This window comes from Lampris incognitus, chromosome 7 (assembly GCF_029633865.1).
Source record: "Lampris incognitus isolate fLamInc1 chromosome 7, fLamInc1.hap2, whole genome shotgun sequence".
NCBI classification, from domain to species: Eukaryota; Metazoa; Chordata; class Actinopteri; order Lampriformes; family Lampridae; genus Lampris; species Lampris incognitus.
This window is the reverse complement of record NC_079217.1, coordinates 61,580,683-61,606,874: the sequence shown is the minus strand read 5'-3', so window position 1 is coordinate 61,606,874 and position 26,192 is coordinate 61,580,683. Positions and strand designations below refer to the sequence as shown.

Sequence of the window (26,192 nt, the reverse complement as noted above, 5' to 3'; positions counted from 1 at the left end):
TTGTTTTCTTCACATTACTACACAAATAATAGGAGGGTGTGCTCCAATTATCGGGGCATCACACTGCTCAGCCTCCCTGGGACAGTCTACTCTAGGGTGCTGGAAAGGAGGCTCCGACCCATTATTGAACTTCGGATCCAGGAGGAACAATGCGGATTCCGTCCTGGCCGTGGAACAATGGACCAACTCTTTACCCTTGCGGAAGTGCTGAGGGAGGCATGAGAGTTTGACCAGCCAGTCTATATGTGTTCTGTGGACTTGGAGAAGGCTTACAACCGTGTACCCCAGGGCACTCTGTGTGGGGTACTGCGGGAGTATGGGGTACCAGGGCCGTTGCTACAAGCCATCTGGTCCTTGTATAACCAAAGTGAGAGCTGTGCCTGTATTCTTGGCACAAAGTCAAACATGTTTGCGGTGGGTGTTGGACTCCGGCAAAGTTGTCCCTTGTCTCTGATTCTGTTTGTGATATTCATGGACAGGATCTCAAGGCAGAGCCAAGGTGAGGAGTGTGTCTGTTTTGGGGACCTCAGAATTGCATCTCTGCTCTTCGTAGATGATGTGGTTTTGTTGGCTTCACCAGAACGCGACCTCCAGTGCGCACTGGGGCAGTTTGCAGCTGACTGTGAAATGGCAGGGATGAGAGTCAGTACCTGCAAGTCTGAGGCCATGGTTCTCTACTGGAAAATGGTGGTTTGCTCCCTCCGGGTTGGGGATGAGTTGTTGCCTCAAGTGAAGAAGTTCAAGTATCTCGGGGGCTTGCTCATGAGTGAGGGTAGGATGGAGCGGGAGATTGACGGGCGGATTGGTGCAGCATCAGCAGTAATGCGGACGTTGTACTGGACTGTTGTGGTAAAGAGGGAGCTGAGCCAGAAAGCAAAGCTCTCAATTTACCAGTCAGTCTTCATTCCAACCCTCACCTATGGTCATGAGCTTTGGGTAGTGACTGAAAGGGTGAGATCGTGGCTACAAGCGGCTGAAATGAGTTTCCTCTGTAGGGTCGCTCGGCTCAGTCTTAGAGATAGGGTGAGGAGCTCAGACATCCGGAGGGAGATCATAGTAGAGCTGCTGCTCCTTCACGTCGAAAGGAGCCAGTTGAGGTGGTTCGGGCATCTGATTAGGATGCCTCCTGGGCACCTTCTCTGGAGGTTTTCTGGGCACGTCCAACTGTGATAAGACCCAGAACCCTCTGGAGGGACATGTCCAATCTGGCCTGGGAATGCCTCTGGATCCCCCAGGAGGAGCTGGAGGGCGTTACTAGGGAGAGGGACATCTGGAGTGCCCTACTTAGCTTGCTGCCACCGCGACCCAAATCCCGGAGAAGCGGCTGATGACGAGAGATGAGAGACTGCACAAACACTATAATATTTCTATAGTGTAGAAAGTGTTTCTGTAGTAGTACTATAGAAAGGCTGGTGGCTATAGTGTTTGTATAGTGATGTGAGGAATACTGCAGTTATTTTCTATAGTTTCACTCTAGTCCATTTCGGGTATTTCTTGGAATTCCTTCAATTCCACTTCCCACCTGAAAGCAGAAACACAAGTTTTGCAATCTTGTGTTACATTAACTGTATTCTCCACAGGATGCATAGTATTGAATTTTGTGCCAGTATCCTATGGTCGTTATGTTCCACGGTCTTTTCGGTCAACACGTTTCTTGCAACACCAATGTAGTTAATGTATTATTACATAGTACACTGTGACGCTTGGTGCAGATGAAGATGTCCATAAAAACATTACTTTATTATCTGTCCTAATTTATAACTAAACACTGTACTGTTTCCAAATGTCACCTCCTTCAGGGACATTAAAGGAGATGAGCACAATTTATTTAAATGGGGAAAATATGTCAAATTTACTCTGGCAGAATATTTTCAGACATCTTCGTTCTTACACTCGTTCTACAACGGGGCGATCCTTACAGCTTTGTGCTTATTTAAAGCTACTTTTTCTGAAGGGTGAAATCTGCTCTCCTCACTCGTTACTAAAAGTTTATAGTAATGCATGTGAAGTCCATGTAAAAATAGACTAGTGTCTGTCGTGCTGAAACAGAAAGGCCACACTGCAGACATCTCTTGGTAGGCTGTGGTGCCACTTGTCTTTCCATCAACGTTTACAGTGCCTGGCGGCACATAACTAACATGTCATGCCATCGACGTGACACGTAAGGCACATTGTCCCCCCCCCCTTTCTCCCCAGTTGTATCCGGCCAATTATCCCACTCTTCCAAGCTGTCCTGATCTCTGCTCCACCCACTCTGCGGATCCGGGGAGGGCTGTAGACTACCACATGTCTCCTCCGATACATGTGGAGTCAGTCATCAGCCGCTTCTTTTCATCTGACAATGAGGACGCTATTCACCCCAGCCCCCCCGGGAACAGGCTCCCCGACCGACCAGAGGAGGTGCCAGTGCAGCGACCAGGACATATACCCACATCCGGTTTCCCACCTGCACCCGTCCGGTTTCCCATGGCCAATTGTGTCTATAGGGATGCGAGGTAACACAGGGATTCAAACTGGTGATCCCTGTGTTGGTATGCAACGGAATAGACTGCAACACCACCCGGATGCCCTCAACGACACATTTTTAAGCAGTTGCTGGCCGGTACAGATAAGCTGACTTAGTGTATATCCTGCAGCCCTAGTTCTACCTGAACAAAGTAAGAGTCAACAATTCTTTCTGTGTGAAAACCTATGAAGCAAACAGAAATAAATTCAACCCCCCCCCTCCATCTGACACTTAAATCCACTCTATCAATGAAACTCCAACCGTGCGGCCTGCTCCGAAATAAAGACGAGGAAAGCTTTCTCAGTAAAAAACCCCCCCCCAAAAACCCCCTCAACGAAAAATATCGTAGCTGCTCACTTGAGCGTGAAGACGTTCTTCTTCTTCTTGTAGCCGTTGGTGACATCACAGTTGCAGTGGGAGAGGCAGAGCAGTGGCTCGTTGTTGTATGGGGTGCTGGTGTTCTTGGCATCCTTGTAGAAACCCAGCTCCCCTTTATTCAGCACACAGTACAGATTCACCCATGACCTGCTGCGGTGGGGGGGGGGGGGGGCGTTGGGAGGAAGAGAGAGACGTAAATGAGGAAGAGGAGGAAGGGAGGAAGAGAAGCGGGTTGGAGCGGGGACGGTCTAGTTCGGAGGAGGAGCCGTGCTGGCCGCTCTCTCTCACCTTAACACCCCACTCACCTGATCGGCAGGGGAGGGGAGGGGGGTAGGTAGGTGGATGGGCGGGGCTTGAACTGTTCCGACGGCGGGGCAAGAAGAGAGGAGGAGACACACCGCCACACGAACACAGACGGATGGACAGACGGAGGGATCGATGGGGAGGAGGGCTACGGTACACTGGTGGTGGTGTTTGGGGTGGGTTTGGTGGGGCATATATATGACTTACCTTGGAGGAGAGGAAGAGGAGCAGCCAGAAGTGCCGAGGAGAAAGAAGAGAGAGAGAGAGAGAGAGAGAGAGAGAGGAGTCTGGTTAAATGGCGTCCCCGGGGGCAACCTTGTATTTGAACGAAAAGGCACATCATGCGTCTCAGGGAGAGCGAACCCATGCACACCCACAGGAAGTCTGTACTCTACTCAGAAAAAGAGCATCTCCATATCCCGTTCAATATCCCGTTCACAACCCCCACCCTCCACGCCGTGTATGCAGCGAGCAGTCGCCTGAGTGTCGCCATGGAAACGGAAGTTCAACCGACTGCATGGAGCCCAGGAATAAATAGAACGAGGCGTAAGCATCCACGCTATACATCATCGGTCTAAACCAGCAGTCGAATTCGGGCTTAAAGTTGGACTGAAACCAGTAACCAGATTTAACTTTTCATGTAAATGACTAATATTGTGTTTGTTATACTTTTACCCATGAGGGAGTGGTCAAGTCTCTGTTAATATTCATAAGCTGGCATTTGAGCGACGTACAAGCAGGGGCTAACAGTAAATGTGGGTGGGGGGGTTTCATATTTTGATGATCTGATTGGCTGTATGTAAATGAATGTGTATGCCATCACAAGGCTAAACCAGAGGCAGCTCCTTTTTTTCCCCCAGTAGAAAGAGACCATACAAAATGCATGAAAATTCAAGCAATAAGTAACACTGGAAAATAACTTTGGTCTGACTCTAAGTGGGAAATTAGGTCAACATGTTTTCACACAGAGTAAAATGTCAATACAGACACTAAATAATGGCTCATACGGCAGGTTAAAGCTACAGCTTCTTACAAAGCTCTGACAAAGCAGGATGAATTATAAATAACACCAGTTTCAAAAATTACCAGATGTAGGAGTGATGTAATGGTGGGAAAACTATGATCTTCACTCAGTGATCATCTGATGTATACCATGAAGATTTATGTCAGCCCTAAAGAACCTTAGCCTGCAAATAAACAGGTAGTAAACTGCAATTTAGGTGTGTTCAACTCCACCACACTACTGTTTGGGAGATAGGAAACAGGAAAAGAGGATGTCTGGGGATTGTAAACGGGATATGGTCTTATAACATGTTGAAACTCTTCACAGGGATAATGGAGGATGACTTGAACGGTAAAGGAACTACAAAGTGCACGTAAACACACTCGTCACATCAGGGTGTAGCTGTGCGACAGGGACAGGTTGAATCTCGACCCCGTCATCGTGCGTTCTTCTATCCTCTCCCCGCCCTCAACCCTCTCTCAACACTGAGCGGAAGAGAAGGGTCCGAGGCCCTGCCCCCTCAGCTGCTGCCCACCAGTGAAATACAATTGGGGGGAGGGGGGGCGAGAGGAGGGGATACAAGAAATCACGAGAGGATCCCTTTGAACATTCACACTTGTCGAGACATCGGCCATTCAGCGTCCTGCTTTACCTTGGCATGTACATAACAGGGCATGTACATATACAACATTCATCCAATGCCTTGAGTGGGCAGGTGAGTGGGGCTCATCCATAGGCAGAGGGGAATGAGCCGTTAGGTGGTGTGGTCAGCCGAGCCACTAGGGGTCAGTGCAGGGAGGGGCTACGCTCAGATGCTGCGGCCCCTTGAACTGGTTTCTCTCAAGGATGAAGCAGGGGGATGAATTGTCATCTTAGGCAACTATGGAGGCCTAGGTTGTGTGTGTGTGTGTGTGTGTGTGAGAAAAAGAGCAAAAAGACAACAAATGAAAGAGAAAGAATGTGTGCATGCTGCTTTCTCGCTCTATTGTTTTCTTTCTTCTAGTTTGTATTGGACAGTATAGATTGTATCATGTTTCTCCTGTTTTAACTTTGTTTTTGTGAAAAACTGAAACCTTGTTTTAGTAAAGGGCTACAGAAATAATTATTGTGTGTGTGTGTGTGTGTGTGTGTGTGTGTTCGGGTAAGCCACCCCTAGCACCTTCAGCCCCGGTCCTTCACCCCCACTGCATACATCGACCGGTCAGCCAGCCAACCAGGCAGCAAGCCAGTTCGTCACTCAGTCAGCCAACCACCTCTGCTGTGCCTTATGCTGTGGGCTGGTGTTAGATCAGGAGGGTTTAGAGGCATCATGCACGTCGCCGTTACAAGCAGTGGACCATCTGCCGGTCGCAGGTTCAAATCACATAACTGTTAGCCTTGATTTCTGATCCGAAGATCAGAGACAAAGATAATCTGAGGAAGTTATGAGGATGATAACAGGGTATTTCCCACAGCCATATTTAAAGGAATACTTCACTGTTTTCAATTCTTGTAGGTTCATTTTTTTTCCTCCCCCGTCAGCCATTTGTCATAGCACCGGAAAATTCTACGTCTCCGCTACACACCTGGCGTGTCACCTGGTGTGTAGCGGAAAATAACACCATTTTGTTTTTTTTGTCTTTACAAACGGCGTATGACAAAAAAAAAAATCAATCAACTTAAGTTGAAGGATGTCAAAGTATCCTTTGAGCAAAAATATGAGCGTATGGGAAAACATATGGCAGCAGGTAAAGGCTAACGCTGAGCTATGATTGGCTACGTTTCATCGGCTCACGTGCTGGAACAACCAATCTGACACCGGGAGAAATGTCATCTGAGCCAGTGTCAATCATGCACTCGTCCAACATGTCCACAAGTCACAGACAGTGCCCCGCTGAGCGTTCTCGCTTGTCATGTTGGCATGCTAACGTCGTGCTTGTAATCCTCTGGGTGTCGTAAGAGGAGGGGCCAGTGATGGTAGCGGAAACACACGGCGGAGGGACAACCGGCGGTACAGCAGACTGTTAACCGAGAGCTCTGTTACTGCATTTTAGGATACGTCTTAGCTGACTCTGGTTACCAGACGAGTTGAGCTTTCCCATATATAAAGCGGTTACAGGGCCATACCAGGATTTTTGCACGTTTTGGCCTACTTATCGTATACTTTCTATTATTCTCAGCCCTTTTCCAAAGCATACCGGAGCTTTTTTAGATTTCTTACTGTACATTCAATTGTCACATCTTCTTACAATTAAACATCCAGTTGAGAAAGCCACCTTAAAACACCCCGCTCCCCTGGCTAGCATTTCTTTTGCCACGAGGAAGTCGTTGACGTCTGAATCTTGTTCGCAAAATGGTCCTTTTTCCTTTCCTTCCAGGCACTAGTTTCTGGTGGAGACGCACATTCTGTTGAGCGGGCGTCTTTAAATGTGCCGTGAAATATTGGGGACAAATTCTCAAATGAGTCCACCTTTCCCACTGTGCTGTCCCACAGCAAGACATAGCTTTTGATAAGGGCAACTTAAGGTTGGCTGTTTCAGGTCTCTGCAAGTGGATCTTCATCCTAACTGTGTAGCTAGGAGCAGGGGGCCGCCGCGGCGCAGCACCCGGGGACCAACTCCAGTTCATCTCGCCATGCCTTGCTCAGGGGCACAGGAAGGAGTACTACCCTAACATGCGTGTCTTTCTGATGGTGGGAGGAAAGCGGAGCACCCGGAGGGGAAACTCACCGCAGACACGGGGAGAACGTGCAAACTCCACACAGAGGACGACCCCCAAGGTTGGACAACCCCGGGGTTCGAACCCAGGACCTTCTTGCTGTGAGGCGACAGAGCTTAACCACTGTGCCACCGTGCCGCCCGAATGGGCTAAAAGTTGCAAAATCACCAGTATGGCCCTATAAAAACAGAATTCCAGATAGTTTTTAGGCGGTCACAGGTTGTGTACTTCACTGTTACGGAAAATTTCCCTGTGACCGACAATTTACCCGGCACAACTAAACCTGTCTGGTACCCAGGGAAGGTCGAAATCAAAACTTATTGCAAATGCTTTTTGACCCAAGTCTGCTGTACCTGGAAGTAGTATTTTGTTCTTCTGCTCAACTAAAAAGTGAGAGTACTAAACCAGGGAGCCTTTCTACTGTGCTAAATCATGACCTCAAGAGTCTAGTTCTCATCTCATCCACATCTGCCCTCCTACTTCTTCTTTAACACCCAGGTCTGAGTCTCAAAGCTCGGCTGTAATAAATCATCAGTGGCCCTCACCTGTTGGTGCTCTTCTTCAAGCTCTCGATGTCCAGCTTGCGGAAGAGGAAGCCCTCGTGGTGGGCGGTGTGCGCGGGCGGCTGAGGAACAGCAGGGGAGCTCTGGGCTGGGGCGGACCGGGAACGCCGCGTCGTCTCCCCGGGCTCTTTGGGTCGCGGGCGGCGCCTGGGTTTGGGCCTATCCCGGGCGCGAGGCCGGTCGGGACGGGAAGACTTTTCTGGCACGCCGTTAGGCAGGCGGGGAACCTCGCCGCGGGCCTGGTCATGGAGAGGAGGGTAGACGGACTAAGGACTAAGGAAGGTCCAGATCTTAACGAAAATGAGAAAACTGCAAATAAAAGTTGCTTTACCTGCGCCGCCTCTCTTTCCTGCAGCTGCTCCACTATGTCTGCCAGGGTGGCTCTCTTCTCCCTAAGGCCACACACACACACACACACATCATCAGAAATAGCGCCCTCTTTCTTTAAAAAAAAAGCAACTTTTTTTAGTAGTACGTATTAGCATAATGTGGAAAGTCGAAGTATTAATGGAGATCTGATTTGACTGCCCACCAGCCTGCAGTCCATATTCGCTGCCTTCACAGTCCACCATATAGCCTAACTTCTGAGTCTTAACTGAGAAGCCTTGCAGAAGATTTCCAGAAATGATACTTGAGTGTGACAAGGACATCAGCTATGATGAGATTTACCTAACAGCCTGCACAAGCCGTTTTGTACTCTATTTTTGTGGGGGGGGGGGAATTTCCCCCTCTTTTCTCCCTACTTGTACTTGGCCAATTACCCTATTTCCCGAGCCGTCCCAGTCTCTGCTCCACCCCCCTCTGCCGATCCGGGGAGGGCTGCAGACTACCACATGCCTCCTCCCATACATGTGGAGTCGCCAGCTGCTGCTTTTCACCTGACAGTGAGGAGTTTCACCAGGGGGGGGGGGCGTAGCATGTGGGAGGATCACGTTATTCCCCCTCCCTCCTGAACAGGCACCCTGACCGACCAGAGGAGGCAGATACCCACATCTGGCTTCCCACCCACAGACACGGCCAATTGTGCCTGTAGGGATGCCCGACCTAGCCGAAGGTTACACGGGATTCGAACCGGCGGTCCCCGTGTTGATAGGCAAGGGAATAGACCGCTACGCTGCCTGGATGCCCCGGCTATTTTGTACCGCCGAGCCATAGTTTGCATGCCTAGAAGCTTCCCATCTGCTCAGTCTCCATTTTGTCGTGCGACGGTTCACCGTGACATCCCGTTATTGAGCCAATTCCAATGTGCCTGTCCGCAACCTTGAAAAACAAAACCCTGTGCCGCCAACATCGACGGTGTGTCTCATGGGGCCTGCAGGCCTCTAGCTGAGGGTAGTGTGACCATGGTGGTATTAATTATCATCCCTAAACAGCCACATTTCAGAACACAATCACACTCCAAACACACACACAGGAGAACTTTAAACAATTGCCACGTTTTATGTTACAGGTGTGAATTCAAGTTTCAACATTACGCTGATCGTGTATCATTTTACACGAGCCTGTTCTCGGATTTGATCCCCGTTATCGCCACACATCATAAAAATCAGTACGTGTATCAGTACGTGTTGGCATGTCTGCAGGCATGCCAACACGCCCCCTGGCTCTGCTGAGTGACGGACGCTAAGCAGGTGTGGGCTTGGTTTGTCCTCGGGTTGGGAAACCTCCCAGGGAAACTCAGTCGCTGCCGGAAGGGGTGTTGGTGGGGCAGTTTTCCCTCTGGTCCTAGTGAAATACAAAATCCCAGTACCCAAGTGCAGTCATGGGGACACTGTGCTATAGGAGATTCCCTCCTTCAGATGAGACATTAAACTGAGGTCCTGACTGACTGTGGTCATTTAAGATCCCACAGCACTTACTGCAAAGAGTAGGGGGTCCCCCCGGTGTCCTGGCTGAATTCCCAATCTGGCTGTCTCCATCCAGCCACCTAATCATCCCCCGTGTGATTTGCTCCATGACTCCTATCCTGGCGGCACGGTGGCGCAGTGGTTAGTGCGGTCGCCTCACAGCAAGAAGGTCCTGGGTTCGAGCCCCGGGGTAGTCCAACCTTAGGGGTCGTCTCGGGTCATCCTCTGTGAGGCGTTTGCATGTTCTCCCCGTGTGGTTTCCTCCCACAGTCCAAAGACATGTAGGTCAGGTGAATCGGCCGTGCTAAATTATCCCTAGGTGCCCTGTGATGGCCCGGCAGTTTGTCCAGGGTGTCTCCCCGCCTGCCGCCCAGTGACTGCTGGGATAGGCTCCAGCATCCCCGCGGCACTGAGTAGGAGAAGTGGATTGGATAACGGTTGGAAATGGATTCCTCCCTCTCCACCTCAAACTGATGTGGGGTGAGCATTCTGGAGCAAAATGGCTGCCGTGCAGCACCCACCTGGGTGGCGCACGGTTGGTGGTTGAGGCGAGTTCCCCCCTCTTCCCTGTGAAGGGCTTTGGGTGTCTAGATAAAGCGCTATACAAATGTAATCCATTCCATTAAATGCAAAAAGGGAAGTGTTGTGTTGGTCTGACCCCAAGAGACCAGTCACCGCCTAAACGTCTTTCACTTCCCGTGTTAATTAAACGTTTCACACACTAGATAAGAAAGTGGGGAATGATAAGAAGGAGGGATGAAAGTGAAGAACGGGTTTTGGGTTTAATTCAAACTTGAGACAGAGTATGGTGTGACACCATGATAAGAGATCAACCTGGTCGAGCCATCAGGGAACCACCTTATGTTTGTGTAATTATACTTACGATACTTTCACCTCCTCGTGTTACGAAAGACGTGTTCAACTTCAGCAACCCACCAGGTCAAACTCCTTGTCCGAACAAACCTGCATCGGCACTTAACTATCTATAAGGCCACGCCTTACATTACACTGATTTTGTCTTGGGTAGTCCTAACCCTAACCCTAACCCCTAACCCTAACCCTATCAATACTCACCAGCTTATATTTCCAGTCCTGTGTTTTCACTAATGTTGGGAAGTGTGCTTGTAGTTTTTGTGCTCCGGATCCTCTGAACAATCTGCAATCAATGTTTCAGTAGCCCTCAAAAATTTTTTTTTAATGTATGATCAAAAATCACCTCGCTTCAGCTTGCAATTGTTTCAGCTGATCGTTTTCATTGTGCTTTTTTTTAATTTGTTCTATCTCTTGATTTTACCTTTGCTTGGTTTTATATTTAGATTTTTATCCATTTGCTGCTGTGCATCGTGTTGTATGCTCAGCACACCGACAAAAGAAGACTCCTGGCCTCACCATGTCTCCAAAGAAAGGTTGAATGAATAAAAATAAAAGGAACTTACTGGCTGAATAAAACACAATCTGATCCAGACTCAACTAAAACCAGTGCATTGCTCTCACCCTCCTCCTGAGCGTCTGTCTGACTGCTCCTTGTCGTGCTCGCTCGACTCCTGTCTCTCCAGCCGGTGCCTGTCTCGCTCTCTCCTCCGCCCCTCGTGTCCGCCCTGTCCCTCCTGCTCGCTGGACGTCTGTCTCTCCAGCGTCCTCCTCTCCCGCCTCTCTGCCTGTTCCCTCCACACCTCCTGCGGGAGCTCATCCCGCCGTGCCTGAATCAACTGCTCGCTGGACAGCTGCCGCTCTATCCTGCTGTGTTCCCTGTGGTAGATCTGGGTCTGTACCTGGGGCTCGGCATGGACCAGAGGGTCGGTCCAGGCCCCGCCCTGAGACGCCTTGCCGGGCTCCTGGAGGACCACCTCTGCCATCACGGCCACCTCACCTCTCTCAGTCCCTATATCGCCCATCATCGTCTCCTTCTCTCTCTCCCTTTCCCGGCCTTTCTCCAGCCGGCTGGCCACGAGCAGGGGCGTCACCACGTCGTCCAAGTGTCTGATCTTTGGTTGCCGTAGATATGGCGATGGTTTGACCTCCGCCTCCCTCGCTGCCTGCACCTGCTGGGTCACATTACTCACCGCCTTCGCCACCTGGTCCCTTGCCGTGCCAGCACTCTCTCTTGCCTGATTGGCCGAGACCAGCATGGCCGCCGTGGCAACTGAGGCGATGGAGGAAGGGGAGGGCTGGCACAGTCCTGCGGCCACCCCCACCACCGCGGCATGCCGTGCCTCCAAACCGTGACGGTAGCTGGTGCCGTTCATCACCGGCGTGTAGTTGGCGACCGTTGACCCCAGTCGGCGAGCCACGGATGAGGGGGAAGGGGAGGGGGTGGCCGGAGAGGGGGAGGGCGGGGAGCTGGCTTCGTTCTGCTCGTAGATAGTCTGTCTCATGACAGGGGACAGTGGAAGGCGTGGGAGGGTGGGAGGGTTTGGGGAGGCGTCTTGGGGGTCCAGGAAGACTTTACGCCCCAGCAAAGGGGTGGGGGGGAGTTTACTCTGCTCTGCCTTCAGCTTCTCCACCTGTGTACAAGAGAACAAAACTGAGCTCGACATTACAACCGCGAGGATTTTCCCCCATTTTCCATTCAAGCTACGATCCTGAAAATGCAAACCTACTGTTTGATACCTCCTATTGCCGGAGCATCCAAGACACCAGCTAATAAATATATATTCAAATCATGGACGCTTTGGTAACTGCTGCTCTAGTACTATCCCAATGTTCGTGCTGTAGTCTGATTTATCAGTGTTGGCAACCAGCATTGCAGTTAGTGACCCCTACAGGTGATGAAGTGCTTGTACAGCTGTGAGGTGAAAAATGGTGGTGGCCAACTCCTTGTTTGGGAGTTGTTTAATGGCGGGATTGTAAGGGTAACAGGGTATTGGATGTGCCATATTGGGAGAGGGGGGGAGAAAAATAAAATAAACTAAAGCTGAACGTACTGATAAATCAATTCTTCTAACTATCAACATAACTGAATCTTATAATAATAATGAATAATGATAATGTGATAATTCCTTTCACTTCCCCGTCCTACATGGACTTCAGAGGGCCAGTCTGGCTACAGAACAGCAAGACCTGGAAATAGAAAGCACTTTAGTGCCCCGTTCATGGACACTTTACCAGGAGGGCAGGTTGAACCCAGGTCCTCCAGGGTCCCTTCACATTCCCTCATGCGATGGTCAAATTACCAGCGATAAGATAATGGGCAACACATCATTTTCAAAGGATGTTGACCACGCGAAGGTACAAATGTCTCCCCGACACAAGGCACGGCTAAAAATGTGAGTTGTGCCGGTCTCAACTTTTTTTTTTTAATTTTTGCCCCCTTTTTCTCCCCAGTTGTATCCGGTCAGCCAATTACCCCACTCTTCCGATCTCTGCTCCACCCCCTCTGCTGGGCTGCAGACTAGCACATACCTCCTCTGATACATGGGGAGTCGCCAGCTGCTTCTTTTCACCTGACAGTGAGGAGTTTTGCCAGGGGGACGTAGCGCATGGGAGGATCACGCTATCCCCCCCCCCCCGCCACGAACAGGCACCCCAACCGACCAGAGGAGACGCTAATGCAGACACGGTCAACTGTGTCTGTGGGGACGCCTGACCAAGCCGGAGGTAACATGGGGATTCAAACATGGGGATTTCTCCACGTTGATCAGGGCTTGAGCAAAACGTGAAGGGATGATGCCGTGACGTGGTAGCTGACTACGCTTGACAGTTGTGTAGCTTTGTGATATTTAGTGTGACTGTAGCGCTACGCCACTATGTTAGCCAATGGGATTTCTCACATCAGAGCACGCGTGGACCTGACCAAAGTCTGGGTTACCGTGGTGAGTCGCCGTAGCGAGCTGAAGCGTTCCTCCCATGTGGCGGCGGCCTTCCGAAAGGCCTCGTGTCGACGAATCAGCTGCTCCACCTCATCCACGCTCCCGCCCAGCTCGTTGCTGTTGATGAACGGCTCCTGGGCTGTCAGCCATGCCTCCGCCACCACCGCCTCCTGGGCAAACTGGTGCACCTCCAGCACTGAGAGCAGAGGAGAGGAGAGGAGAAGAAAGGGAAGGAGAGATGGAGGAGAAAGGGAGAGAGGAGGAGAGAAGATAGAACTAAATGTGGTGTCAAACTTGGTTCTCTACAGAACATCATCAGACTAAAATAGACTTTTCTGTTTTGTTCTATTGGACTCTAGTCTCTCTCGCTTCTCCTGGATTGCCACCTTGCCATGGTACAGAAGGTTGCATGTACTAATGATCCCAAGAGCTGTGCTGTCCAGGGCTTGGCTCCTGGTAGGGTCACGCAAGGCGGATAGGTCAAGCGGGAGGTTCCAGACAAAGCGCGATCCAACAAAGACCTCAATGGTGGAACTGGCGGAAGACAATGCCAGTGAAGGTGGACGAAGGCTGCAACAGTGGGCGGTCCCCAATCGTCTGGAGGTCTTCTCCATGCCATTGGACTCTGGCCACCCCTTGGCAAGGACCTTGTGGTGACCGCAGGCACATCACCCACGCCATGTAAAAAGCTGTCATGCGCCGGCGTCCTCCCGCAAGGATAGCCACAAGGACCCAAGAGGGAGGACAGCCAGACTCGGCCCCGAGTGACCGCTGATGATGATGACTCCAGTCTCACGTTGTGCATCTCTATCCTTTTGTTTCTTCCATGCTCACCTTTTTATGTGACAAATATCATGGAAAAGCAGAATTTTGCATTTGCATTTCTAAGTTAGACTGACAAACGCTGTGTGAGATAAGGCAGACCGAGGATATTTATTATTATATTTTATATGCTGTAACGGTTACACTGCACACTTTTTTAACTTTTCACATCTCTTGTGTCTACATCTCTGTGTGCTTTCAGGCCTGTGTGTGTTTATGGGTGTGTGTGTGTGTGTGTGTGTGTGTGTGTGTGTGTGTGTGCACTCACACTGCTGTAGCACCTCCCAGTGCTTGTCCCACTTCTCAGACAGCTCATGTTGCTTAGCAACCACCTTGTCCAGCTTCTCCTTGATCTGACAACCCAAATCAGCAGTCACAATCACATCGGCACATCGTCAGAAACAGCAGTTTTACTTTTCAGATGTTTGGCTGCTTTTTGTTTATAAATGGAGTCTGAGATTCTTTTGCTTATCTATAAATCCGGAAATGGACTTGCTCCAGACTACACGAGTGACGTGTTGTATAGATACGTTCCTGGTAGAGCCCGCATAGCCACAGTCTCCTCCAAGCTAAGCCAGGTGATGAAGCAGCATTCTGCGTACTTGGTCCTAAACTGTGGAACTGTTGAACTATGAAAAACCCCTTCAATGGCAGCACTGACATGCCTACTCAAAACGCGTCTTTTTAAAGGGACATTTCACTGATTTTAAATCTTATTTCAACACAAGGGCTGCATCTCTGTGACTCACAAAACTTGTCAATGTCGTGTTCCCGTAGCCAGCTGCTCTCCTTAACTTATCTTTACTCCCTCCCTGCTCCCCTTACCTTACCTTTACTCCCTCTCTGCTCTCCTTACCTTATCGGTCCCATCTCATAGAGCACAAATGACTCAGTAGACAATCCCTCTATTAGTTTTAGATGAATCCAAAAACCCGGGTTCAAAACAGTTGATGGTTGGGGTTAACAATGTTGAGGTATAACTGAGTTTGGATATGGACCCTAGTTTGGGTCAGCATCGAGTCTGTGTAGCGATGGAGTGTGTTGGAAGAGGATGAAGGTCCAGATCAAGATGTTGGGGCTAAACCCCGAGGTAGGTGAAGGGGTGAAGGGTTTGTTTTGTCTTGTCATACCTCCTCAGCGGCAGGGTTTCTAGCAGCTAGTAGGGTCTTTCCCATCTCGATACACTCCAGGACACCCCGGCTCCGGGCCTCCACCTCGCTCTTTAGACTCTGGTGATAGTTCATTAGCACCTCCACTGATGACACGTCCCTGTACCAGTGATGACGATAACAATAATAATGACAATAATAATAATATCATCATAATGCATTTTATTTACAACACAGTTTCTGCTGATAAACAAATTTCAAAATGCTACAAGTTTGACAGTAATTTAAAAGTGATGCAAAACTACAGAATACAATAGCAAACAGCCCCCAGTCAAAAACAATAATAATCTTATCCATCCATTTATCATCAGTAATTGTCTAATGCTGGAGTCTACCTCATGATACTGGACAGGTTTCCAGTCTATCTCAGGGTACACACACACACTTTATAGTCTCAATTTCCCATATAAACGCCACAAAGATGGACCAGGATCAAACCGAGGACCCTTTTATTGTGACGCCACAGTGCAAACCACTACCCCACCCACCCTGCCTTCACAATCAGCCCACCAAACACCACCATCACGTCTGTTCATTTCTGAGTCATACACATTGCTATCAAGCTATTTTGGGGGATTATTTTACAACATGTACCGGATCCAAACTTGGATGAGGAATCCAATCTGATGCCCCGTGGACTGGTCCTGGCGCACCAGGTTCAGGCTTTCATGGTATTAATGACTTACAGCCTGCTTAAAGTGGCAGTAAGCGATCCTGTTCCGCCCAAAAGCCTCGTCACTGTTCAAACCGATGGACCGCAAGTAGCGACCAACAGAGACGCTGGCTTGCACAGAACTCTCCGGATAGGCTGATGAGGAGCAGGTACAGAAAAACGTCCTGTCTCTGTTTACAGTGTCGAGGGCAGCCACAGAGAGCGGATTTATTTTCTCTCAGTGCCTCTACTTACTTGATAGCTGTCAGGGTGCAGAAAGATGTTCGACCAGATATTATAAAAAGTGTTCTAAATTTAAGTCGCAGCTTGCCACTTTAAGTTCAGCCCTTCTGATTGTTTGCTAATTACATGCATTAAATAATAAACGATGAATAACGGTGTTTTTCAACATTACTTGGAACCCAAACTCAAACTAGCGACTGAGGAATACAACCAGACAGCGCTGAACCTATTGGGTCCGGTTCATGTCCATAGGTCAAACCTACGGTACTTATAATGCACATTCAAATGACCAGAAATACAACATGTCTTCATAACTGAGTTTGAATTGAGATGTATCAGTGATTATTTTGCCAATTAGGTGAACTGCAAATATCGGTGTTTCCAAAAAAACTTGGACCCGGAGTCTGACAATAACTCTACCCAGCCCAACGAGTCCAATAAACCTGACAGGTGTAAAGATCACTGTCTAGCACACAACCCCCGTGTATGTGGTACTTCAAGCACCTTGGTTTATCTGTGAGGTCGACACAGACTTTGTTTCCTTCCACAAATCCAGTTCTGCTGGGTGAGTACCTGGGCTTCTCTCCCGCCCCTATCTGGCAGATGATGGAGTCCATCCACATGATCTGATCTCGGACCATGCCGAAGAACCTCAGCTTGTCCGTGGCAGTGGTGATCTGCACCCGGCACTCCTCGCAGGAAGTCAGCAGATCCTTCCAAGACTGCATCACTTCGTGTTCGTGGCAGGCGATGGTCTCTGCCTTCTCACCGGCGTAGACGGTCCGCAGCTGAGCTGCGCTCTCCTGTAGCTGGCGTACCTGGAGGAAATTATTCAAAATAAAAACAAACGAAAAACCCAGAAAGTTGAATCAGTTCATCTGGCCACCACGTTTGATGAGAGAAATGTTTCATCCCACATCTAAGTGACTTCTTCGGTCTCAACTGACTGCAGGTCTCCCCACCCTTATACACAGCACAGCACGCATCAAGACAAAAAAGAAAAAAGGAAAAGGTTTTAAAAAAAGGTATATAAAGAGGCAAACATAAGGCAGAACAAGAAAAGGGAACAAAAGTCAAAAAAAGAGCAGAGCGAAAGGGATTTATTTTGCATAGGCGCAACAAACGCAGCTGCTGCTGTGGACGCCAGGGTCCACAGGTACGTGGTCTACCGCTACCACAGACCCAGCACAGCTGGGGTTATACAACAGCGGTTTCATGTCTGAACTCGAGGTGCAAGCGAGACAAAAACTGATGCAACCTGGGAGTCAGAGTCAGGTTTTAATATGAAGACACAGGATTACAAATGCTAACAGCTGACCACACAACACTGACACAGTAAGGCATCCTAACATAGAAGAAGCTCAACTTCCATCTTTTCATTGCTTGCCAAGTTATTTGGCATGTGCAAGGAAATGGGTGGGGCATTCAACATAAAAGTCATTTAAGGGCGTCCTGGTGGCGTGGTGGTCTAGTCTGTTGCCTACCAACATGGGGATCACTGGTTCGAATCCCCGTGTTACCTCCGGCTTGGTCGGGCGTCCCTACAGACACAAGTGGCCATGTCAAGCTGAATGTGGGTATGTGTCCTGGTCACGGCACTAGCGCCTCCTCTGGTCGGTCGGGGCGCCTGTTCGGGTGAAAAGAAGCGGCTGGTGGCTCCACATGTATCGGAGGAGGCATGTGGTAGTCTGCAGCCCTCCCCGGATCGGCAGAGGGGGTGGAGCAGCGACCGGGACGGCTCGGAAGAGTGGGGTAATTGGCCAAGTACAATTGGGGAGGAAATAAGGGGAAAAATTGAAGAAGAAGAAAAAACCCAAAATAAAATAAAAAGTAACTTAAAGGACATAAACACAATGTTCTTGGGCAAAACAAAAACAACAAAACCCATGTATGTAAATTATCTACAAAAATAACCTAAAATAACCAGATACTGACATAACAATAAAACAACATAATAATATAACGTAACAAAAACAATAACATAACATGATGACATGACAGCACAACAAGGTCACTCAAAGAAAGTTGAATCAGTTCATCTGGACACAACGTTTATTAGACGCCTTTCATCACTCAGACCAAATGGATCTCCCAATAAACATGGTATCCAGATGAACTGATTCAACTTTCTTTTATTTTCTTACCTGGTTTATTGAGCATGCATAAAGACACAAAAAGGTAACGTAATGTAACATTACACAACATAACATGACATGACACAACGCAATAACGTAACATAGCATCAACATAATATAACTAGAGGTACTATGCGTAAAATCATCATCGTTGCTACGAGCAACCAATCATTGCAAAACTAATGATGCTATACAATCACCCCAACTCAAAACCTATGAATGTAACAACAGGTAGGAATATGGGTGTGTGTCTGAATGTGAAACAGGCTATTAATGGAAAAGAGACGGCATGCTTCCCTAAGGAAGTAACTGATAAAAATGGCTAATTTAGCGTTGACCTTGCTCACTAGGGGACAAACGTGCCAGCACAATAGCAAGAAAAAGCACCATTACAGAGCTGCGATTACCGAGGGAGTGTTTGCACCGATCTTTCATGGTGTGTGTGTGTGCACTGTGTGCGTGCATGTGAGGCAACCGTGAAACGGAAGCCACGTTGGGATTAACTTTGCACTGACGCTGTGACGGGTTGTCAGTAATCCTTGTACCTGTGTGACCAGCTGCTGGATGTCTTGTTCGAAGCTGTGCATGAGCCTCTGCAGGGTGCTTGTGTTGGCAGTGCCACCCTGGCGAGCTTGCACCTCCGGCAACCTCCGATGTTTATCCTCGATCTGGGCCAAAACCTGGAGGGAGAGAGAGAGAGAGAGAGAGAGAGAGATGGAATTTACATATGTGTGTGTAATAATAATCATCATTACTTTATATAGCGCTTTACTAGACACCCAAAGAGCTTCACATTGAAGGGGGAAACTCACTTCAACCACCGCCAATGTGCAGCACCACCTACCTGGGTGATGCACGGCAGCCATTTTGCGCCAGAACGCTCACCGCACATCGGCTTAAGGTGGAGAGGGAGGAATCATTAAGCTCGTTACATGGGGGGGATGTTTAGGTCGCCAGACGGAGAGAGCCAGGTTGGGAATTTTGCCAGGACACCGGGGAACCCCCTACTCTTTGTGTTAAGGGCCGTGGGAGCTTTAATTACCACAGTGAGTCAGGACCTCGGTTTAACGTCTCATCTGAAGGACGGCCTCTCCTACAGCACAGTGTCCCCATCACTACACTGGGGCATTGGGATTTGATATTTGTTGTTTTTATTAGGACCAGAGAGAAGACTGCTCCCTACTGACCCACTAACACCACTTCCGGCAGCAACTCAGTTTTTCCCTGAAGGTCTCCCATCCAAGTACTGGCCAAGTGTGTGTGTGTGTGTCAGCAAGAATGAGAGAGACAGAGTTCATGTCTTTAGTGATAGGTTAGGTTACTTGTTTTGCAGCTATTCAATAATAAAGGGCACCACGTGGAACAATTCATCTGTTTGTTTAGTAGCCTGGACCTGGACGCTATCAGGCTAAGATACAACACGCTATGCCTGCATCAGTGTATTACGCTGGGCAAACAGCCCAAAAACGAAATAGTGCAACACTGCTCACTTTGCTGTAACCTTGGCTGAATCTGGAGGTTTGCAGGTTGGGTCGGGTATGGGTGGTTAATTAATGCATATTTTAGCGGGTCGGGCAGTGCAGATCTCATCACAGGCCGGGTGGGTGTGGGTATTAAAAAAACCCTGAGCCATGCATCATTACTGTGTAGTATCGCACAATTTGCGTTGATTAGTGTGTTGTCTTATTCGCTGTGTTATGTCCGTACTATGCATGGCTCTTAATTGCCCCTCGTGGACAAATTAAGTTTTCTGAAAACGAACTTGTCATGTCAAAGCTTTCACATATCGTAACATGTCTCATATCATTATACCACACTGTGCTGTAGTGCACAGTAGGTACTGTGTCTTATAAAAGACCACCAAACCAGGTTGTTGTTTTTTTTGGACCCCCCCTCCCCCCTTTTCTCCCCAATTGTATCCATCCGACCAATTACCCCACTCTTCTTGAGCCATCCCGGTCACTGCTCCACCCCCTCTGCCGACTACCTACTACAGTGAGGAGTTTCGCCAGGGGGACGTAGGACATGGATCACGCTATTCCCCCCAGTTCCCCCTCCCTCCTGAACAGGCGCCCCGACTGGCCAGAGGAGGCGCTAGTGCAGCGATCAGGACACATACCCACATCCGGCTTTCCACCCGCAGTTGTGTCTGTAGGGACACCCGACCAGGCCGAACGTAACAGAAGGATTTGAATCGGCGATCTCCGTGTTGGTAGGCAATGGAATAGACCGCCACGCCTCCCGGACGCCCCCCAAACCAGATTAAGGCTGTCAACCAGATTAAGGCTGTATGCCATGTGGCTATTTGTTTTTGAAATGATTAAAACCACCTCTCTCTGGTGTTAATTGTGGATATGGACATAATAGAGCAGAATCTAATGTTACAGAACAGAATAAAGTAGAATTCTTAACCTATCAAACACATGCATTTTAGTTCATTGTATTTTATTCTTTTTCGCTCTTCTCTCACGCTCTCTCTTTTCTGTCTCTCTCTCTAACCTACGTGTGCATTCAAGGACACAGAGTTGTGTTACGCTGGATTCAGCTGAGCAGTGCAAGCTGCATTTCCCACAGGAGAACCCGCCGCACCATATCGTAATAAATCACACGGCGTTGCACTGTATCACGCCAAACCATGTCACATCGTACAGTTTCAAACAAACATCTGTTCTCAGCTTAATTTTGCTGTCAGCTCAGCTAGATGAGAGTAGATCCATTCTGCAGGCAGAGTGTGATTTGCCCACCGAGAGACTTGGCGGCGGGATGAGGAAGTAAAGCACAGTATACAGAGGAAGAGGTTGGAAAAGAAGAAGTGGGATAGTCAGAGAGACGAAGAAAGTAGACAGGGGCACAAGGAGACGCAGCATAAAGCGAAGAGAGAGGTGGCGAAGGCAAAGGAAAAGGAGTATGGTGAGTTGTATGAGAGGTTGGACACTAAGGAAGGAGAAAAGGACTTGTACCGATTGGCTAGACAGAGGGAGCGAGCTGGGAAGGATATGCAGCAGGTTAGGGTGATGAAGGACAGAGATGGAAAGGTGCTGACAAGCGAGGAGAGTGTGCTGAGAAGGTGGAAGGAATACTTTGAGGGGTTGATGAATGAAGAAAATGAGAGAGAGAGAAGGTTGGATGATGTAGGGACAGTGAATCAGGAAGTTCAGCGGATTAGCAAGGAGGAAGTGAGGGCAGCTATGAAGAGGATGAAGAATGGAAAGGCAGCTGGTCCTGATGGCATACCTGTGGAGGCATGGAGGTGTTTAGGAGAGATGGCAGTGGGGGTTTTAACTAGATTGTTTAACACAATCCTGGAAAGTGAGAGGATGCCTGAGGAGTGGAGAAGAAGCGTACTGGTACCGATTTTCAAGAACAAGGGCGATGTGCAGAACTGTAGCAACTACAGAGGCATAAAGTTGATCAGCCACAGCATGAAGATATGGGAAAGAGTAATAATAGAAGCTAGGTTAAGAGGAGAGGTGATGATCAGCAGCAGCAGTATGGTTACATGCCATGAAAGAGCACCACAGATGTGATGTTTGCTTTGAGAATGTTGATGGAGAAGTATAGAGGAGGTCAGAAGGAGGTACATTGTGTCTTTGTAGATTTAGAGAAAGCATACGACAGAGAGCCGAGAGAGGAGGTGTGGTATTGTATGAGGAAGTTGGGAGTGGCAGAGAAGTATATAGGAGTGGTGCAAGATATGTATGAGGGCAGTGTGACAGTGGTGAGGTGTGTGGTTGGAGTGACAGATGGGTTCAAGGTGGAGGTGGGATTACATCAAGGATCGGCTCTGAGCCCTGTCTTGTTTTCAATGGTGATGGACAGGTTGACAGACGAGCTCAGGCAGGAGTCTCCATGGACTATGACGTTTGCAGATGAAATTGTGATCTGTAGTGAGAGTAGGGTGCAGGTTGAGGAGAGCCTGGAGAGGTGGAGGTATGCACTGGAGAGAAGAGGAATGAAAGTCAGTAGGAGCAAGACGGAATACCTATGTGTGAATGAGAGGGAGGACAGCAGAATGGTGAGGATGAAAGGAGCAGAGGTGACGAAGGTGGATGACTTTAAATACTTGGGGTCAACTGTTAAAAGGTATTGGGGAGTGCAGAAGAGAGGTGAAGAAGAGAGTGCAGGCAGGGTGGAGTGGGTGGAGAAGAGTGCCAGGAGTGATGTGTGACAGAAGGGTACCAGCAAGAGTTAAAGGGAAGGTTTACAAGATGGTAGTGAGACCAGCTATGTTATATGGTTTGGAGACAGTGACACTGATGAAAAGACAGGAGGTGGAGCTGGAGGTGGCAGAGTTGAAGATGATAAGATTTTCATTGGGAGTGACGAAGAAGGACAGGATTAGGAATGAGTATATTAGAGGGACAGCTCAGGTTGGACGGTTTGGAGACAAAGCAAGAGAGGCAAGATTGAGATGGTTTGGACATGTGTGGAGGAGAGATGCTGGGTATATTGGGAGAAGGATGCCGAATATGGAGCTGCCAGGGAAGAGGAGAAGAGGAAGGCCAAAGAGGAGGTTTATGGATGTGTTGAGGGAGGAGATGCAAGTGGCTGGTGTGGCAGAGGAAGACGCAGAAGACAGGAAGAGATGGAAATGGATGATCCGCTGTGGCGCCACCGAACGGGAGCAGTCAAAAGTAACAGTAGTAGTGTGATTTGGCCATTGATTGAGATAAGGACAATTTGGAGCGGCTTATTTGGGTCACAAGGAGCAGCTGTGTGTGAGTGAGTGTGTGTGTGCATATGTATGTGTGTGTGGTGTGACAGCCAGCGGTGTCGGATGTCTGCAGACTGCATGAAGATCTGGAGCATGAGGAAGTTGACTGGGAAGAATTGGCCTGTTTATTTTTGCTTTGAGTTTTTAATAAATTTGAGTTGGACCACACACCAGAACTCTGCTTCACGTTTGTCCTTTTGGGGGAATGATTAACCCTAGTCTATTTCCATACTCAATTAAAGGATAATTCCGTTTTTTTCCCCTTATTTCCATAGTTTTTGCCATTGTGCGTATCAGTTATGACATAGTTTTACTCGCCGGCTTCATTTTGGAGATTTCGGACACGGTACCACTGTGGGTCCTAGGAGGACATGCCCGAGGAAAATCAAAGAGAAGGTTCATTGATGGTTTTGTTCATGTGTAATCAGTACTGAGAAGTAATGTAGTAGACTGAAGCAACAGAGTCCTCACTGTGTAATGTAGTGATGGAGAAACTGGTGTTCTCGTGCTCACCGAGTCTTTCCCACAGAGTCTACACATAGTGGAGTTTGTGTTGTAGGACGTTAATTACGTCATCGGAAACGTAGCTCAGTCGAGAGAATGAGGCTGCGTCTTTAAAGTAGATTAAAGTATTAGAGACTCTGCTAGGCTGGAGTCTCTCAGCCGCCAACAAAAAAGGTGAAAAAAGGTGGGAAGATGGCGGCGCGAACTCACGTTTGCAGCGGCTTCACCAAGTACCAACTATGCAGAGTCTTTGTCCATGTCTACAGGTTGTGTCATCATGTGAAGTTTTTGTTTTGATCTTCAATTTCTTTTTCATTTAAGGGCTGGGAGAGCTGGTGATGGATCGGCTGGGAGAGCTGGTGCTGGATCAGCTGAGACAGCTTGGTCTGCTGCATCTTGTGGCCCCAGGGTCCACGGTCCTGCTGGCGATGGCCTCGCCTAGCGTCGACTGTGCAGTATTTTTGTCTGCATCTGCATTTGTGTCATTGTGCGGAGTGCGGGGGATGTGTATCGGAGGTGTCTGGCTGGGAGAGCTGGTGTTGGATCGGCTGAGGGAGCCTGGTCTGTGGCGTCCGGGGGGCCCAAGGACCACGGCCCTGCCTGGAGCTGCCCCCGAAGAGGAAGCACTGAGGGCGGTCTGACAGGACACGGAAGCGGGGCAGGCTAAGCTAACTGCTAGCCCATGCAGACCGGCAGTTCCGACAGTCATCCTGGCTGGCGTTCTCTGGACAGTGACATTTTTGGACTTTGTTGCACTGAATGGACTGTGTCGTTATCTGTTTGTGCTTTGTTTTTTCTCCTTTGTTCTCTCTGTTTTTGTATGCCTTTGGTGGCGTCGTTATTTGGACATTTTGGATATGTGTTTTCATCTTTTGTGTTGCGCTGATGTGGGCTGAGTGAAATGAAATTTCGTTTCTTTTGTGCATGCAAATACACGATAGCAACGACAATAAACTGTTCCTGATTCCTCATTCCTGAAAAACAAAACAAAACAAAACAAACTCAGTTTCGCTGCCGCTCCAGAGATGCAGAAACCACTAGGGAACAACTGCAGGTGTTTTTCATGGGCTACCCCCTGTCGCGGAAAGTCGGATATAAGGTTGAAAATCGACGAGCTGTCTCTTTAAGTGTTGCAGGGGACCGGAGCTGATTCCTGAAAACGGGCGGAAAGTAAGGTGACGTCCATGACACACAGGCACATCCTGTTCAATCCTATGGATCATTTAGTCTCTAAGTCACCTGCATGTCTTTGAACTGTGGGACCGGATCACCCACAGGAAACACTCGCAGACATGAGGAGGACATGCAAACTGTAGGCAGAAAGTCTGCGACCCGACCCGGGACACTGTAACTGCAAGGCAACAGTGCTAACCATGCCATCTCGCTTTAAGGAAAATGTTTTGCCGTCATTATGGTGGACGTCATGTCACTCTTGAACGTTACCTGACGGTACAGAAGCAAATATTTGAAATACGTCTAATATTGGCCAGAAATATGTAATTTTTCTGCTTACAGTCAAGTTCTGACTAGATTTGGCCATTCCTACATTACCCAGAGTTCATTTTGAATGCTGCTTTCTGAGGTCTCTCACCCCCCAGTTCATCCTTTTGCTCCTGCTTGTATAAATACAACAGCCCCCCCCCCCCCCAAATATCACAAAATATGTCCTCCTCTATCACTTCTTCTACTCTTACATCTAATACTGGCCATTTTTGCATTTTATTTTTTAAAATTTTGGCCCACTTTTTCTCCCAGATTGTACCCGGCCAGTTACCCCACTCTTCCGAGCTGTCTCAATCTCTGCCCCCCCCCCCCGAACTGGGGAGGGCTGCAGACTACCACATACTTCCTCCGATACATGCGGAGTTGCCAGCCACTTCTTTTCACCTGACAGTGAGGAATGTCGTAGCGCGTGGGAGGATCATGTTATTCCCCCCAGTTGCCCCCCCCACCCCGAACAGGTGCCCTGACTGACCAGAGGAGGCGCTAGTGTAACGACCAGGACACATACCTACATCCAGCTTCCTATGCAGACACAGCCAATTGTGTCTGTAGGGGCGCCCAACCAAGCCAGAGGTAACACGGGGATTCGAGCCGCCGACCCCTGTGTTGGTAGGCAACAGAATAGACTGCCATGCCACCCGGGTGCCACTTTTTTGTGTTTTAGTTTTTAAAATTAACAGTCTAATTGAAGGATTCTGTAGCGTATTATCACCAACATTTCCTGACTGAAGTTGGCCTCCTGCCCCTGCTTTGTTCTTGTGCCCTCTCCACTGAGGTGTGACGGGGATTTCAATCTAATGACATCACAAGCTATTTGTTACCTTGATTCCCAACTGATGATGTCATTGGCGGGGAAATTTTGGACCTATCCACAGTGTTTCCCTGCAGACACAGAGTGACTAGAAAGCAATGCTGCCATCCTATAGTGAGTATTACTGAGGACCGATATACATCCAGATAAATTTGTAAAACGGTGAAATTTCCCTTTAACCGAATCTTTAATTGATCTTTATAACGAACCTCTCTGCAGTCGGAGAAGAATTTGTGTAGCTGGTGTGAGGCAGCCAACATCTGAGCCCTGGTCTCCATCAGTTCCAGCAGGTCCGCCCAGGCCTCGTTCACACCGTCCTTCCACTCAGCAATGGTGGCGGCCTCAGCGTGGCCGTAATCGATCAGCTCATCGACCATCTGGTTGACGGCAGTCACCCGCTCCTGACCCACGCTGCCCGTCTCTGAGGCAAACTCTGTGAATTTCTCCTGCAGCACCTGCACAGGGAGCAGGAAGGAAGGATGGAAGGAAGGGAGCCGGAGGGGCGGTGGGGAAGGGGAACGTAAGCGGGGAGA

The 26,192-nt window shown here is 48.9% G+C and overlaps 1 protein-coding gene across 2 annotated transcripts in view; it reads right to left on the bottom strand.

The window, feature by feature from the left end:
* The window catches only part of LOC130115453 (spectrin beta chain, non-erythrocytic 4-like), a 161,919-nt gene that overhangs the window by 2,754 nt on the left and 132,973 nt on the right, over positions 1–26,192 (bottom strand). The window contains exons 31-41 of one of the 2 annotated variants that reach the window (XM_056283118.1): positions 25,869–26,114; positions 18,673–18,807; positions 16,520–16,810; positions 15,536–15,543; positions 15,059–15,197; positions 14,197–14,281; positions 13,106–13,302; positions 10,792–11,801; positions 7,782–7,833; positions 7,433–7,689; positions 2,864–3,034 (exon numbers count right to left, since the gene is read on the bottom strand). In XM_056283118.1, coding sequence (XP_056139093.1) covers positions 2,864–3,034; positions 7,433–7,689; positions 7,782–7,833; positions 10,792–11,801; positions 13,106–13,302; positions 14,197–14,281; positions 15,059–15,197; positions 15,536–15,543; positions 16,520–16,810; positions 18,673–18,807; positions 25,869–26,114 — 2,591 coding nt within the window. Of the gene's footprint in view, positions 1–2,863; positions 3,035–7,432; positions 7,690–7,781; positions 7,843–10,791; positions 11,802–13,105; positions 13,303–14,196; positions 14,282–15,058; positions 15,198–15,535; positions 15,544–16,496; positions 16,811–18,672; positions 18,808–25,868; positions 26,115–26,192 lie in introns of both variants that reach the window. The other variant, XM_056283117.1, reaches the window with a different exon arrangement.